The 15,686-nt window shown below is 40.7% G+C and overlaps 2 protein-coding genes across 7 annotated transcripts in view; both read right to left on the minus strand.

Annotated features, from left to right (window-relative positions):
- Window positions 1–976: 976 nt before the first annotated feature.
- On the minus strand, window positions 977–7,612 carry CCDC89 (coiled-coil domain containing 89). The gene is made up of 2 exons (XM_048841421.2): window positions 7,536–7,612; window positions 977–2,375 (listed from the first exon to the last, which is right to left on the minus strand). The coding sequence occupies exon 2, from the start codon at window positions 2,338–2,340 to the stop codon at window positions 1,258–1,260; it is 1,083 nt and encodes a 360-aa protein (XP_048697378.2). The 5' UTR covers window positions 2,341–2,375; window positions 7,536–7,612; the 3' UTR covers window positions 977–1,257.
- Window positions 7,613–12,396: 4,784 nt separating this feature from the next.
- SYTL2 (synaptotagmin like 2) overlaps window positions 12,397–15,686 on the minus strand; it is an 86,543-nt gene continuing 83,253 nt past the window's right edge. For all 6 annotated transcript variants that reach the window (XM_075126510.1, XM_075126505.1, XM_075126499.1 and 3 more), the window contains one exon: window positions 12,397–13,765. In XM_075126510.1, coding sequence (XP_074982611.1) covers window positions 13,620–13,765 — 146 coding nt within the window. In that variant the 3' untranslated portion in view covers window positions 12,397–13,619. The remainder of the gene's footprint in view (window positions 13,766–15,686) is intronic.

A 15,686-nucleotide genomic window follows, 5' to 3' on the forward strand; every position in this document is an offset into this window, starting at 1 on the left:
ATAAGAAAAAGTCCCCAAAAAGCGGCACTGTCCCTATAAAAACGGGACATCTGGTCACCCTAGTGAGAGGGGATTTGATAGCAGCCTTCAGCTAAGGGCGGGGGGTTCTGAAGAGGATGGAGCTAGGCTGTTCTCAGTGGTGGCAGACGACAGAACGAGGAGTAATGGTCTCAAGTTGCAGTGGGGGAGGTCGAGGTTGAATGTTAGGAAACACTATTTCACTAGGAGGCTGGTGAAGCACTGGAATGGGTTACCTAGGGAGGTGGTGGAATCTCCATCCTTAGAGGTTTTTAAGGTCTGGCTTGACAAAGCCCTGGCTGGGATGATTTAGAAGGGGTTGGTCCTGCTTTGAGCAGGGGGTTGGACTGGATGACCTTCTGAGGTCTCTTCCAACCCTAATGATTCTATGTTGCACACACTAGGGGAAGGGAAAGGTTTTGCATGAACCCCTGCCAATGTCCTTGTTGCTGTAATAAAATGATGTATTTATTATCCCTATAACATCACATAGGACAGCATAGGGCTCAGTTTACTTGAGGATGATGAACAAAGTCCAATTTTAAACCTAATTTCTACTGATCCACATTTTTCATACCTAGGACCTGATCCAAGCCCCTCAGAAGTTGATGGGAGCTTTTCTGTTGATGATGATTGCTTTGAATCAGACCCCTAATATATAAACAACTAATCATCTATCTGAAAATCATCCTCAGTGATAAAGATACTGTACATGTGGTAATCTGCTTTATCCCTCCATACAGGTAATAAACTGTGATCTTGGTGCGACCCCTTTTTCCTTCCCAGCTCCACTTTACTGTATATTAACAATTTGCTGTATCAAATCTAAACTTTTCAGGGCAAGAGCTTCTTTTCCCCTCTTTATTTGTCATGTAAAATATTTAATGTACTTCTATAATCTGAAAAAATTACTAGAAACATAAGAGGCAAGGAACAAACAAGACAAACTCATAAATGATTATGAATTTTTCATACTAAAGTCCATTGTTTCCCAGTTTTATTTAGCATAACTTGTTCTACTAACTCAAAGTGCTGCATTTAGGCTGCCACCTCAAATCAATAGTATGGAAACAAAAAATGGGCTTCAAACCAGCCCTCATAAAAGGTTTGTAAAGTTGTGAGCACACTAATAAAGAAATCTGATACAAGATCATTTTAGTTTTTAAAAAAAGGGTTACTAACAAGCAGTAAGTAGTGTGCTATAATAGTTCTGCTGAGAGCTGAACAGAGGATGAGGGGTTATGACATGAAGTGGCGGAGTTTGTTGTTCAGCTCTTTTTCTTTAGTAAGTAAGTCCATGCTGTGTTTCTTGTAAGCATCAAACTGCATCCAGAGCTCACTGTATGCTTGCTCATTTCCCTCCAGACGTCGCTGCAGCTCTTGGACCCTTAGGTTGCTGTCCACTGCTGCTACCTCTCTCACAAAGCGCTCCTCTGCTGTCAGCCTGGCCCTCTCTGCAGACTCCAGCTTCTTCTCCAGCTGCTGAATTTCCCGTTGCTTCTCCTGCAGTGTCTTGCCCCTCTCCATAGCCAGATGCAGCAGCTCCTCTTTCTCACGGATCACCCTCTCCAACTTGGCTTGCAGCTTGCTGCCCTCAGCCTTTTGTTGCCTTTCTGCCTGCTCCAGCTGTGCAGCAATTTGGCAGTGCTTCTCCTCCAGGCTTTGCAGTTGGCTTCTCAGTAAATCAGTTTCCCTGGCATGGACACTGGCTTGTTGGCTCTGAACTTCCAGTAGCTCCTTCTCTCGCTCCTGAGCTCTGTGGCTCTCTTGAGCACATCTCTCTTTTAAAGAATCTACCTCCTGAGAGAGCCTCGTCCCTTGGGAAGTGAGCTGGAGAACCTCAGCCTCCTTCTTCTTCAGAGCCTTGCTGAAAAGGCTATTGTTTTCCTGCCTCAGGTGCTTATTTTCCTCCCTCAGCAGCATGTTCTGCTGCTTGTGCTCATCCTTGAAGCGAATCATGTCCTCATGGTTGGCAGCCAAGTCCATAAAGCGCTCCTCCAGCTGCTGGGCCCGCCGGGTCTGACTTTCCAGCCTCACACTATCCTCCATCCTCAACTCCTCCAGCTCCATGTTGAGACTTTCCAGTGCCTTGCAGCGCATTAGGGTATCATCCGCTCGCTTCTTCAATATGCAGATGAGCTGAGACTGCTCATGGAGGCGTGAACGTAGCAGAGCCTTCTCCCCCTTCTCCCCATCAGAGAGCCCATGGAGCTTCTCCAGGGCCTCATACAGATCGCCCATGTCTCCTTTTGTTTCTAATTCAGCCTCCTTTGGATCATTTGTGGGGCAGGACATCTCAGGGTCTTTCTCATCCTGAGGCATGGAGCTGCTGTCTCCTGCAGAGTCTGTAATTCAAGCTAGATAACAACAGCTTCTCTTAGTAACATTCAAAATTATTTAATTGCATCCAACAGTTCTAGTTTCCCAACCAACAAGGCTGCAATTGGTGGATATGCCTGGGGAGTTCCATTATATCACAAGTCAGGAGACCTGGACATTCCAGAACAGATTGCAGTTTGCCAACAGCTCTTGAGCTGGTCACTTTCCTTGGCTCTGCAGATTGAGCGGGGGGAATCAAATTAGTATCTTACATATCTGTATACTAATGCGAGAAGTATGGGGAATAAGCAGGAAGAACTCAAAATGCTAGTAAATAAGCACAACTATGACATAGTTATAGACTTGGTGAGATAATACGCATGACTGGAATATTGGTATAAAAGGGTACAGTTTGCTCAGGAAGGACAGACAGGGAAAAAAGGGAGGAGGTGTTGCCTTATATAGTAATATATATATATATATATACTTGGACTGAGGTTAAGATGGAAATAGGAGACAGACTTGCTGAAAGTCTCTGGGAAAGGATAAAAGGGATAAAAAACCAGGGTGATGTTATGGTAGGGGTCTACTACAGACCACCTAACCAGGAAGAAGAAGTGGATGAGGCTTTTTTTTTTTTTAAACAACAGAATCATCCAAAGCACAGGACTTGGTGGTGATGTGGGACTTCAGCTACTCAGACATCTGTTGGAAAAACAACACAGCAGGACACAGATTATCCAACAAGTTTTTATTTCAGAAGGTGGAGAAAGATACTAGGGGAGATGCTGTTCTCAATTTGATTTTGGCAGATAGGGAGGAACTGGCTGAGAATTTGAAAGTGGAAGGCAGCTTGCGTGAAAGTGATCATGAAATGGTAGAGTTCATGATTCTAAGGAACGGTGGGAGGGAGAACAGCAAAATAAAGACAATGGATTTCAAGAAGGCAGACTTGAGCAAACTCAGGGAGTTGGTAGGTAAGATCCCATGGGAAGGAAGTCTAAGAGGAAAATCAACTGAAGACAGTTGACAGTTTTTCAGAGAGACATTATTAAGGGCTGTGATGCATGGCCAGAAAGGGTTAAGCATCCTGCAGGCTAAATGACCCAGAACCAACCTGTAGAAACATGTTAGAAAAGTATATGAGTGGTAATTAGGGCCACTCCATGTTAGATAGGTTAGAATTTGAAATGCAAACCTGTATTGTTAGAGAATTAGAGGTGATACTAATTATACGTGTGTCTTGTTTGATGTTAGCCATGTAAACAGATAGTTCCTGTCTATTACTGTTGATTCAGCGATCAAAAGGAAATATTAACATTTAGATGAATCTTGGGTGAAATAGTGTCATTGTCTATATGTCTCTTTAAAACTGTATATGAGCTACTTAATGGATAAATTACCGGTGATGTTTGGGAAACAGAAGGTTACATCAAAAGCCTATTGTTCACCCAGGACTGTATGGTCAAGCGAATACTAAAAAAAAGACTGTATAAAAGACTCTTGGGACCTGATCCTGTCATCTCAGATCTGCTTAATGCTTCATGCAGGGGAAGCTTAAGCCACAAGGCTGAGATTTTCAGTCCTAACCTGGAATCACCCTGAATATAAACATTGGACTATAACCTGTGAACTAATTCTGAAAGAACTCTTTGCAACTACAAAGCTCACCATCTCCATTGTGAATCTGAATCTCAAGAACTGTACTCATGTCTGTATGTATACTGATCTTTTAACCAATACTCTTTCTCTCTTTTCTTTTTTAATAAATTTTAGTTTAGTTAATAGGAATTGGCTGTAAGTGTATATTTGGGTAAGATCTGAAATATTCATTAACCTGGGAGATAATGTGTCTGATCCTTTGGGATTGGTAGAACTTTCTTATATGATGAATAAGATTTTCAGTAATCCTCATCATATTTGACGTGGGTGTCTGGGTGGAGGCCTGAGGCTGGGTTGCTTTAAGGGAACTGTGTTGGCTTCTGGGTAACCAGTAAGGTATCATAGAAGCTGTTTTGTGCTGGTTTGGTAAATCTAAGTATTGAGATATCCACCAGCTTTGGGGATTGTCTGCCCCATTCTTTGCAGTTCACCCTAATTGAGAAACTCCCTGGGACCCTGGTCATAAGGGCACAAGAACAAACTATCCCACTGCATAGGAAAGATAAGAAATATGGCAAGAGACCACCCTGGCTTAACCAGGAGATCTTCAATGATCTAAAAATCAAAAAAGAGTCCTTCAAAAACTGAAAACTAGATCAAATTACAAAAAGGATGAATATAAACAACACAAGTATGTAGACACAAAATTAGAAAGGCCAAGGCACAAAACAAGATCATACTAGCTGGAGACATAAAGGATAACCAGAAAACATTCTACAAATACATTAGAAGCAAGAGGAAGACCAAGGACAGGGTAGGCCTGTTAACTCAATGAAGGGGGGAAACAATAACGGAAAATGTGGAAATGGCAGAAATGCTTAATTACTTCTTTGTTTCGGTTTTCACCAAAAAGGTTGGTAGTGATTGGATGTCTAACATAGTGAATGCCAGTGAAAATGATGTAGGATCAGAGGCTAAAATAGGGAAATAACGAGTTAAAAATTACTTAGACAAGTTAGATGTCTTCGAGTCACCAGGGCCTGATGAAATACATCCTAGAATACTCAAGGAGCTGACTGAGGAGATATCTGAGCCATTAGCGATTATCTTTGAAAAGTCATGAGAGATTCCAGAAGACTGGAAAAAGGCAAATATAGTGCCGATCTATAAAAAGGGAAATAAGGACAACCCGGGGAATTACAGACCACTCAGCTTAACTTCGGTACCTGGAAAGATAATGGAGCAAATAATTAAGCAATCAATTTGCAAACATCTAGAAGATAATAAGGTGATAAGTAACAGTCAGCTTGGATTTGTCAAGAACAAATTGTGTCAGACCAACCTGGTAGCTTTCTTTGACAGAGTAACAAGCTTTGTGGATGAGGGGGAAGCAGTAGACATGGTATATCTTGACTTTAGTAAGGCTTTTGATACTGTCTCGTATGACCTTCTCATAAACAAACTAGGGAAATGCAACCTAGATGGAGCTACTATAAGGTGGGTGCATAACTGGTTGAAAAACCGTTCCCAGAGCATAGTTATCAGTGGTTCGTTCACAGTCATGCTGGAAGGGCATAACAAGTGGAGTCCCACAGAGATTGGTTCTGGGTCCAGTTCTGTTCAATATCTTCATCAATGATTTAGATAATGGCATAGAAAGTACACTTACAACGTTTGCAGATGATACCACGCTGGGAGGGGTTGCAAGTGCTTTGGAGGGTAGGATTAAAATTCAAAATGATCTGGACAAACTGGAGAAATGGTCTGAAGTAAGAAAGATTAAATTCAATCAGGACAAATGCAAAGTACTTCACTTAGGAAGGAACAATCAGTTGCACACATACAAAATTTGAAATGACTGTCTAGGAAAGAGGACTGCGGAAAGGGATCTGGGGGGGTCATAGTGGATCACAAGCTAAATATGAGTCAACAGTGTAATATTGTTGCAAAAAAAGCGATCATCATTTTGGGATGTAAGCAAGACATGAGAAGTAATTCTTCTGCTTTACTCCGCGCTCATTAGGCCTCAACTGGATTATTGTGTCCAGTTCTGGGCACCACATTTCAGGAAAGATGTGGACAAACTGGAGAAAGTCCGGAGAAGAGCAACAAAAATGATTCAAGGTCTAGAAAATATGACCTATGAGGGAAGATTGAAAAAAATGGGTTTGTTTAGTGTGGAAAAGAGAAGACTGAGAGGGGACGTGATAACAGTTCAAGTACATAAAAGGTTGTTACAAGGAGGAGGGAGAAAATTTGTTTTTTTTTAACGTCTGCGGATAGGACAAGAAGCAATGGGCTTAAATTGCAGCAAGGGAGGTTTAGGTTGGACATTAGGAAAAACTTCCTAACTGTCAGGGTGGTTAAGCACTGGAATAAATTGCCTAGGGAGGTTGTGGAATCTTCATCATTGGAGATTTTTAAGAGCAGGTTAGACAAACACCTGTCAGGGATGGTCTAGAAAATATTTAGTCCTGCCATGAGTGCAGGTGACTGGATTAGATGACCTCTCGAGGTCCCTTCCAGTCCTATGATTCTCTGCTGCACCAGTGCAAAATTAAGGAAGCAGTGAAGAGAAGACACTTAGCCTAGCCAGAAAAAAACAAAACAAACCTAATTAAGAATAGTACTTATCCAGGTCCAGCTACCCCCTGATGACAAACCCATGGCAGTTCTTTACTGATGTGCTGGTGCTGTGATTCCAGGCAAACACTGTTTGTTTACTTAACTATAACATTAAGACAAATAAATCCTTACACAATTTTCTTCCCCTTTATTTCTCATTCCATATCTGTTATTAGAAACACAAATATAGCTGGAGTTACTGGACTGGTCTTTTAACTGATTGTAAATGATTGTAAACAATGTCTGGACCTCTGTGAATGAAAAGGGCTATATAAGTGCTAATTATTATTACTGAAGGTGAGTGATCTAATGGTTAAAGCACAGGGTTGGAGACTTGTATTCTAATTTTACCTTTGTCACTGATTTGCTGTATTATCTTGGGCATGTCACTTGTCTGTGCCTCAGTTTCCTCATGTGGAAAATGGGGAAAATATTTATATTGTAAGAGCAGACTGGGACCCTGTCATCCTCGGTGTTGCAGAAATGTGTGAAAAGAGACTATCTGCACTAAAGAGCTTCCACTCAAAAAGACACATGAATAGAGGTGTGTAAAACATACATGTAAATGAGCATGCTGAAAAGCAGCACATTTTGTTTTTAGATTGTGAGGTAGTGGTAGGATAAGAGGATAACAGGAAGCGGGGAGTCAATACAAGGAAAAGAAAAGAGAAAGAGGATGGAGGGCAAGGGAGGGAATGTGAAGGAGAGGAGCGGGGGCATACAGCTAGGCAGCAGAGATTAAAGAACAGCCTCAGAGTTTTGTGGTGGTGACCTTCTCCAGAGGGTGCCATCCCTTCTAGGTACATCAGTCCACGCACACCCGCTGCTGCTTTCCCTGCCTCCTGACAAATGGAAAGAATTGGAGGGGGAGGAAAGGACCAGGTTTAGGTGGGCTGGGTGAAAGGAAAACAGGCTAAAGAGGATGGATTGAGAATAGTGTGGAGGAAGAGAATAGGAAAATGTTTCCTTACCAGATATTTTCTTTTCTCTGGTTTGTCTGCCACTCCTACTGTAGGGTTTCTGTCTCCATGGAGACAAGGGGCTGACTCAGACTCGAGTCACTCCACAGCTCATGCCCGTGACTTGGCTACTTGGAAGTCTGCCATGTGTAGTCAGGCCAACTTTGAAATAGCTGCGAGTGCTTCATAGCAAACAAGCGCCACTAACATACTTTTTAAAAGATCCTGTAACGAGAACGGGATATTCCAAAAGAGGAAATATTGAAATGAACTGCAGGCCTGAACTCACAAAGAGCTGGAGAAGTCACATTGTCAGGCTGTAAAGTTCAGTGGAGGGGCCTTGTCTTCATAACTGTCTCCATGCTGAAGATAATGAGATATGGACCTTGCCCCAAAGAGCAATGAAGGATCTAGGCATGAGGTGAAAGAGAAGAGCAAACAGCAAGAGCAATGTACTTGGAGAGAGAGAGAGGTCATGCATATGTCTTATTGGCTCCACTAATGTGTGTGCGGGAGGAAAGTGTATGTACTGTATGTGCAATTGACAGAGAGGCTGGGCACATAGATTATAGCTTTTTCAGTAGGGTAAGAGGGTTGGTGTGGGTGGGTGAGCAGGCTCAGGTTTATAGAAGCTGGGAATGGATCACTTGATTACCTGTTCATTCCCTCTGGGGCACCTGGCATTGGCCGCTGTCAGAAGACAGGATACTGGGCTAAATGGACCTTTGGTCTGACCCAGTATGGCCATTCTTATGTTCTTAAATAGGTTTCCCTGGCAAATTAAGTGCATTTTTAGGTGGGATTTGATGGGCTAGAACAGAGGGGAGCACATGCTGCCTATAGGGCAGAATGGACAGAAGCCTGAATGAGAGTGGGAAAGCTATGTGATGGAGGCTGTTAGGTGGCTTCTGTGCAGCAAAGATGGCAACAAAAAGAAGTGAGAACAGAAAGATAGGCAGAAGCCAGAGTATGTAGGCAAGGGGAAAATGTTCTTTCTTCTACTTTATTCATGTCTGACAATACTGATTTTGGAACAGGGAGGTAAAGTTATGTCAAGGCTAGTCATACGTGTGGGAAATGTATTTCCAGGTGGGAGGATTATATGCAATTGTGATAAATGAAGGGGAAGAGAGGGGGAGTAGCTCCCTTTTATGGATCCAGCCAGCCAGTTAGCTCTAAAATCCCTCTTAGTAGCTGTTCTCTACTTGCTTTACCTGTATAGGGTTAAAAAATCTCCCTGCATAGGTAAAAGAAAGGAAGTGGGCACCTGACCAAAAGAGCTAATGGGAAGGCTAGGACTTTTTTAAAATTGGGAAAAAACCTTCCCCTTTCTCTGTGTGTGTTGTTCTCGGGGAGAAGCAGAGACAGGTCTGGAACTATGCTGTAAGAAGTTTGGGGCCAGGTATGAAAAATCATCTAAATCATACCTAGAAACTACTCACTTGAAACCCCCTCAATATGTAAGTAGCTCAGGAAATGTCCAGGAAGACACAAGTAGATTTATTTATTTTTATTTCTTTATGGCTTGTGGACTCCTCTGTGCTAACCCCAACTGCTTTTGTTTTGCTTGTAACCTTTGAGATGGACCTCAAGAAGGGTATTCTTGATGCTGAACTTTTGTAAGTGGGTTTTTTAAATCTAGCAATAGCCTGAGTTTCCAATGTATTTTCTTTTTTTGTTTTTAATAAAAACTTACCTTTTTTAAGAACATGATTGGATTTTGTGTACTAAGATGTTTGTGCATATTGTTTAATTAGCTTGTGGCAACAGCTGATTTCCTTTGTTTTCTTTCTCAGCTCTTCGCCAATGGGGTGGGGAGTGAAAGGGCTTTAGGGTACCCCACAGGAAGGGGTATGATTCTAAGTGCACCTTCTGGGGTCCTCAAAGGGGTTTTGCACTTGGGTGGTGGCAGCATCAACCCATCCAAAGTCAGAGAGAAGCTGTAACTTGGAGAGTTTGATACCTGCCTGGAGTGGCCAGTATTCCTTTTTAGAATCCTTGGGAGCCCCCACCTTCTGCACTCACAGTGCCAGAGCAGGGAATCGGCCTTGAGAGCAATGCTTTTAAAATAAAGTAGAGTCGGCACTTTAGACTCATTAGAATTGCTGATGTACTACTGCTTGTGACAGGTTTGCCAGACATAAGCTTCATTGGAAGAACAGACCTCAGGTATGTATTATCTTAAAAAGTGAGGGACACAGAACTGCTTACGGCTTATGGGCTCCTTCATAAAGGGTAATTGGAGTTTAGTTCACGACAGCTATTGACTCAGTGGCATGCACTTTCCTCGAAGGTTGTCTTTTGCCTTCCAATATCATGTCTCAACTACATGCTACGGATGACTTGGAGGCCTTCTTCCCTTTGACTGCAAGGTGACAGGGTAGGTTTCCGCTGCAGCTGGGAGAGAGTCTTCCAGCCTGGATAGACAAACTCGCACTAGCTCAGCCCAAGCTAGCACCGTTAAAACAGCTGTGTGGACACTGTGGCACAGGTGGAGGCTTGGGCTAGGCACTCAGTAGGCACCCAAGCTCAGACCCACCTGACCCCCTGGATCCAACCTTGGGTAGCTAGCCCAAGTCTCTGCTGCTGCCACCATGGTGTCACTGCTATTTTTAGCGTGCTAGCTCAGTCCAAGCCAGTGCAAGGCTGGCTACCCCCTCACTCTCAGCTGCAGTGGAGACATACCCAAGCAAAACAAACAAGGAAGTTGGCTTCCTGAAGTCTTTTGTCTTGACAGCTGAGCCCTGGCTATCAAAAACAAATTCCTCTAGGCTTTTTTCTGTCAGAGCAAATGTTAGTAGTCAGTCAGAGGCACATAGTGCTTTAGTGTAGGGTTGTTTGCACACACAGTGGTAAAAAGTCCATATTAGTTAGGTGAAACATTTTCAAAGGACTATTACCAATAAATACTTTCGTTAAATACAGTTTTAAAAATATTAGCTCTTTTCACCATAACATTGCTCGAGTGTTAAAATTCTTCCTGGCTGCAGGGTAAGTGCATTGCTTAATACTAAGCTCCTGTTAAAACAATTTAAAAGGAAAAAGCCAGTTTTCCGGACCGGGAATCTTAAGGCTCCAGTTTTGTAAATAAAGCCATATACCATTTTACTGTCATATGTTTTCCCAAGACAATTCAATTTCTTTGGCATTTGATTTGTTGCATTTCTTTGCACTGCAGTATAGTCCACTGAAAAAGCTTTGAGGGGAAGCCAGTGCATTTCCCTTTTATGTTATGTTACGCAGTAAAACAACACTAAAGCTTAGTAAACTTAGCTGTTAAAAGATAGGAAAGTAATAGCTTTTAGGAGCTGAGCCAAAGTCCACTGAAATCAACAGGCTATGAATCAGGGCTTTCATGAAGATACCAATACAGTCGTCTAACACTGCACTACTGAGCACTGCTATATTTTTTAAGGCTACTGTTGCGACTGGCTCAGTTGACCTTGCATAGTTCACTGTAGGCTTGAAGGTGGCACATTTGATATGGGGACTCATTTTTGCCTCAGTGGAAAAAAGCCCAACGTGCTGGTTTGGAAAAGCACTTAATCTTCTGGACATGCTACAAAAGCAATGTATTTGCCAAGATTTTGGGGGAAGTTTGAGGCGGTGTTCCTGACGAGGGCAAGAGAGTCTGTTTTGTTCCTTTGGTTTATTGGCTGTTCAGCAGCATTAAATAATCCTGTATAAATTAACTTGGATAGCCAGGAGATTGCAAGTGCAATTAATTATTTGGGCATGGAAAGCTTCTGTATGGGTGTGATTTTTAAAAATTTAAATCTAAAATAAAATTATGATGATGTACTTTGAGTGAGCACTGGCTTTTGAGGTAGCTGCATGATGCTCTTAGTACCAATACCAAGAATGATTAAGGAAAAATGGGATATCTGATTACTATTCTAATTATCAAAGGCTTGCACTGTCATGGGCTAGATATTTTAGTTTGGTTATCCTAACTTGAGCACTTCCAAAGATGTCTGTACAGTACAAAAAATTATTACATGACTCCCTGCCTGAAGAGTTTCAGTCCAAAAATGCCCTGTTCCAATCCTACAGTCTATAAACTCCTGAAACTATTTTTAAACAAAAACAATTATTAAAGGGCTTGTCTACGTGGTGCATTAGTGTGCCCCAACAGAGGTGTAAATTCTAGTGTTTACAAGCCTGTCCCACACTAACTTGTGTGGACTATTGGCTCACACTACAGTTTCCCTAGTGTGCACAGACATAGCGCTGTTTCAAACAATGCTACATCACTGTACATCAGGGAATTTTTAGCATGCACCAGCAGGGATCACACAGATAGCTCATGCACAACATGCTGGTGCGCACTAATGCATCATGTAGACAAGCCCCCAGTTGTACAGACAAAATATGCACTTATATATTTGTAAATTAGCCAGTGGAAAGTTAAAGATTGTGCACACAATAATCCAGTTTTGCAAGTGCAGCTAAAGTCCTTTATAAAAATATGCACCTCCTCATGTCAAACAAATCAGAATGTAGTGTGAATACAAAAAAAATTAATTCTGTACATACACTCCTCAGTTCAGAATGTTTTTTTAATATATAAAAAGATACAACAGGCACTTATCGTACCTCTAAGCTTCATAAATATCCAGATTTCAAAGTTGGTTGCACTGCTTCCTACCATGACCCTACATGGGTGCTTTTGAAAAATTTCACCCAAAATGCCTAATGTTGTTAGGTACTCAATTTCTATTGAAAGTGAATGGGAATTGGGTACTGAACTCCTTTAGTGACTTTTGAAAATCTCAAAATTTCACCCTCCCTTGATTCATATTTACAATTTAATAAAATATAGGATGCATTACCATTCTAGACCTACAGTAGTTGCAATAAATAAATACACAAGTGTAACATATGCATTTATTTTGACGACTGACTTTCAATAATGCAATATGAAAAATTTACAGATATGAAATGCAAATCTAGTATAATTGATCAGATGTGTATTTTAATTGAGCATTTACTTCTCTGAACACAACTGTAGCTTTAATAGGCTGCTTTTAGATAAACAGTGTAATACATTTCTATGTTTTTTACATTCAAACTTTTAGTTACATACAATGCTATAGGATTGAAATTTGCTTGCTATTTTGTACGGTGTAGGTTCTTTAAAGAACTACCCAATTCCTGCTATGTTGTAGCGGTGGCACCAAAGTGCATACAAAAGTCTTGACACACCCAAAAGAGCAATCCAACAACAAACTTGGGTACAGATAGTGTATATGCTTAAAATAAATATCCAATTTATCCATCAAGAATAAAATGAGCAACTTAATGAATGAAAAGATCCTTCAGAGCAACATTTAAATACAGTAAATTCAACTTCATTGCTTCCATACGGAATCATACTTTAGAAATAAGCTAACAAAACCACTCGTGTATGTACTACATGTACAGTCAACCCTCTTTATGGCCCTGATCCTGAACGTGCGGAAATTCAGCACCTTGTAGGATTGAGCTCAATATCATCACTCTTCATAGAATGCTTATATCAATAGATAAAGCCCTCCCAAGCTCTGGGAATTTAAAACTAGAGATGGAGTTCCCCGTCATGAACTCTAGCAAAGGGTGAAACCACCAGAGAGACTTGAACATGCCATTAAAATTAAGCTGCAAACACACAGTGAATATGAATATAGCGACCTATTGTCAGCTCATTTAAAATAACACACAAAAGACCCTGGGAAATAGACAAAGTTGTTGCTTTTTGGGGACCATTATTTAGCGAATCACCAACATTCTGACTATTCCAGGTGACCATACACACAACACACCCCTTATAATTGGACCACTGAATTTCAATAGTATACTCTTTATTTAATTCATTTTCAGTGAGCAAGAAGTAAAAGGCCTTTAGTTTAAAAAAATAGTCTGAAAGCAGAAAAGTTTAATTTGCATTATGTAGTAACGTTTAGCAGCACAAAATAAAACAGAACAGAGGCTGTCTACAGATCTACTGTAGTATACACACTTTTATAGAATTCCTCCAAGTTCCTCATTTTATTATTTCCTTCCCCTCCCAAGATCCAACAAGTAAATATTTTGGACACTAGCAATTAGAAAGTCATCTTATTTTGTCAGCTTTGCTACCATTAGCATCCTGAGTGGTAGGGTATCTTCTACCCATTTGTTTGGCGAGCTTATCATTCTCTCCCATAGGGTGGTTTCATCTAAAGTGGAGTCCATCCAGTCCACTGCAGTACCATAGCTTTTGCCTTGGAAAAACATAAGAAAACATTATGTACTTTTTAAAAACCTGCCACCACAGTTAAGAGTAGATTCTAGGGCAAATCTCCACACATGAGCAAAAATCAGCAATTTCCCCCTGATTCTGAAAGCTTTAGACCTACCCTACAGAGTTAGCTGACAATTTTCATGGTGTGATTCTGCATTTTCTATACATGTACAATTCCCATCAAACCCAATTAATGGGAGTTGTGCCTACATAGGAACTACATAATATCTCAGTATTCTCATGTGTTTGATTATTTTTGATTGCTATTTATTAGCTCATCTTGTCAGGATCCCTAGTAAATAAGAAAGTCAGTCAGTCAGTCAAGATTTTGATTTTCCAACTTTGGTTCCTAAAGGTCAGCATCTAAATCAGTGGCCTTATTTTCCCATTGACAGAAGCTGTGCTTGCTCAGTACCTCCTGGGAGGAAAAAAAATTTGCATCAGATCACTGATTCAGATACCAAAATGTTAGAAGAAAAGGAGTACTTGTGGCACCTTAGAGACTAACCAATTTATTTGAGCATAAGCTTTCCTGAGCTACAGCTCACTTGGTTAGTCTCTAAGGTGCCACAAGTACTCCTTTTCTTTTTGCGAATACAGACTAACACGGCTGTTACTCTGAAACCTGTCAAAATGTTAGATTAGCTGCTCAATTTCAGGAGCCAAGTTTGAAATTTGTGACCTCAATTTATGTTTATTTTTAAATTTGCTTTTGACTATTATAATCCTAATGTGCTAAGAAGTTCTCTTCTCTGGGAGAAGTCACTTTTCCTTGAGCTTGCTAGAGAGACTTTAAACACTTTTTACTTGTTGTCTTCAGTTTGGGGAAAGACGACATTTCCTGTCCACAGGCTGAATTATCATTTTGCTGTAAGATGGTTTCACTATGAAAGTGAAAAAGAGTATTGGGGCTGGGGGAGGGGGGGAGAATCAAGTTCACTTTTACTTGGGGAACATTCATATTTTATTTTTTAAAATGTTGTTTATTTTCAACACACACAATTTTTACTATCAAGAAAGGCGGCCAAATTTCTCCTTGAAACAAAACCTTGAGTATTTGGGAACACATTGATTTTAGCAAAATCGATCACTTCACACACCTCTAATGAAAGGGTCTATTCTCAACACCAGAAGCATGTACAGCTATACTTATTTATCACACATTGATGTTGAGCTTACTGCCTTAGTGTCTAGCTGCCCCGCAATTTTAAAAACACCAAGACTTCCAGACATAACTTTCAGTTAACTTTAGTAGGCATGACATAGGAGCATTGGGAATTAAGTATTTACTCAAGTTTAGTGTTACTACAGATCTTATTTTTAGACTGGAGTTTTTCACATGTGCTCCAGTTGTCCTTTTAATTTATATTCTGAACATCATACTTCAGTTGCCATAGGCACACTATTTGCCATACTAGATCAGACCTTTAGTCCCATCCAGTCTGGCTTCTGTGAGAACCAAATACAAAGTAATTCAGAGGATGGTAAGCCGTGCCACAATGTACCTAGCTCATGGTGCATGTTATATGTTATATATGGATGTAGATGATGGCAATTTACTTCATGATTCTGCAATGTTTGATTTGATTATTCCTATCTTAGCATGTGTCACTAATAATTTCAAGATTATCTAGCCATAGTATTAATGTTCAAAGATAGATTTACCAAATGGGGTACACCTCAAGGAAAATAAATGTATTTTTGAAAACTTAGAAAGATTTAGCAATAACCTTTATAAGATCTCACTTAACTGGGTTTCCACAGGGGGGGGAAAAATCTACCATGCTAATGGCCAAGGGGTGCACACAAGAAAAGAATGAAAGAAACACCTCAGAAATTGGGGTTTTCTGCTTTACATTTATTGTATGCTAAATTCCTCTTTCTTCTTTTGCTGCTCTGGT

This window comes from Caretta caretta, chromosome 1 (assembly GCF_965140235.1).
Source record: "Caretta caretta isolate rCarCar2 chromosome 1, rCarCar1.hap1, whole genome shotgun sequence".
Taxonomy (NCBI): domain Eukaryota; kingdom Metazoa; phylum Chordata; order Testudines; family Cheloniidae; genus Caretta; species Caretta caretta.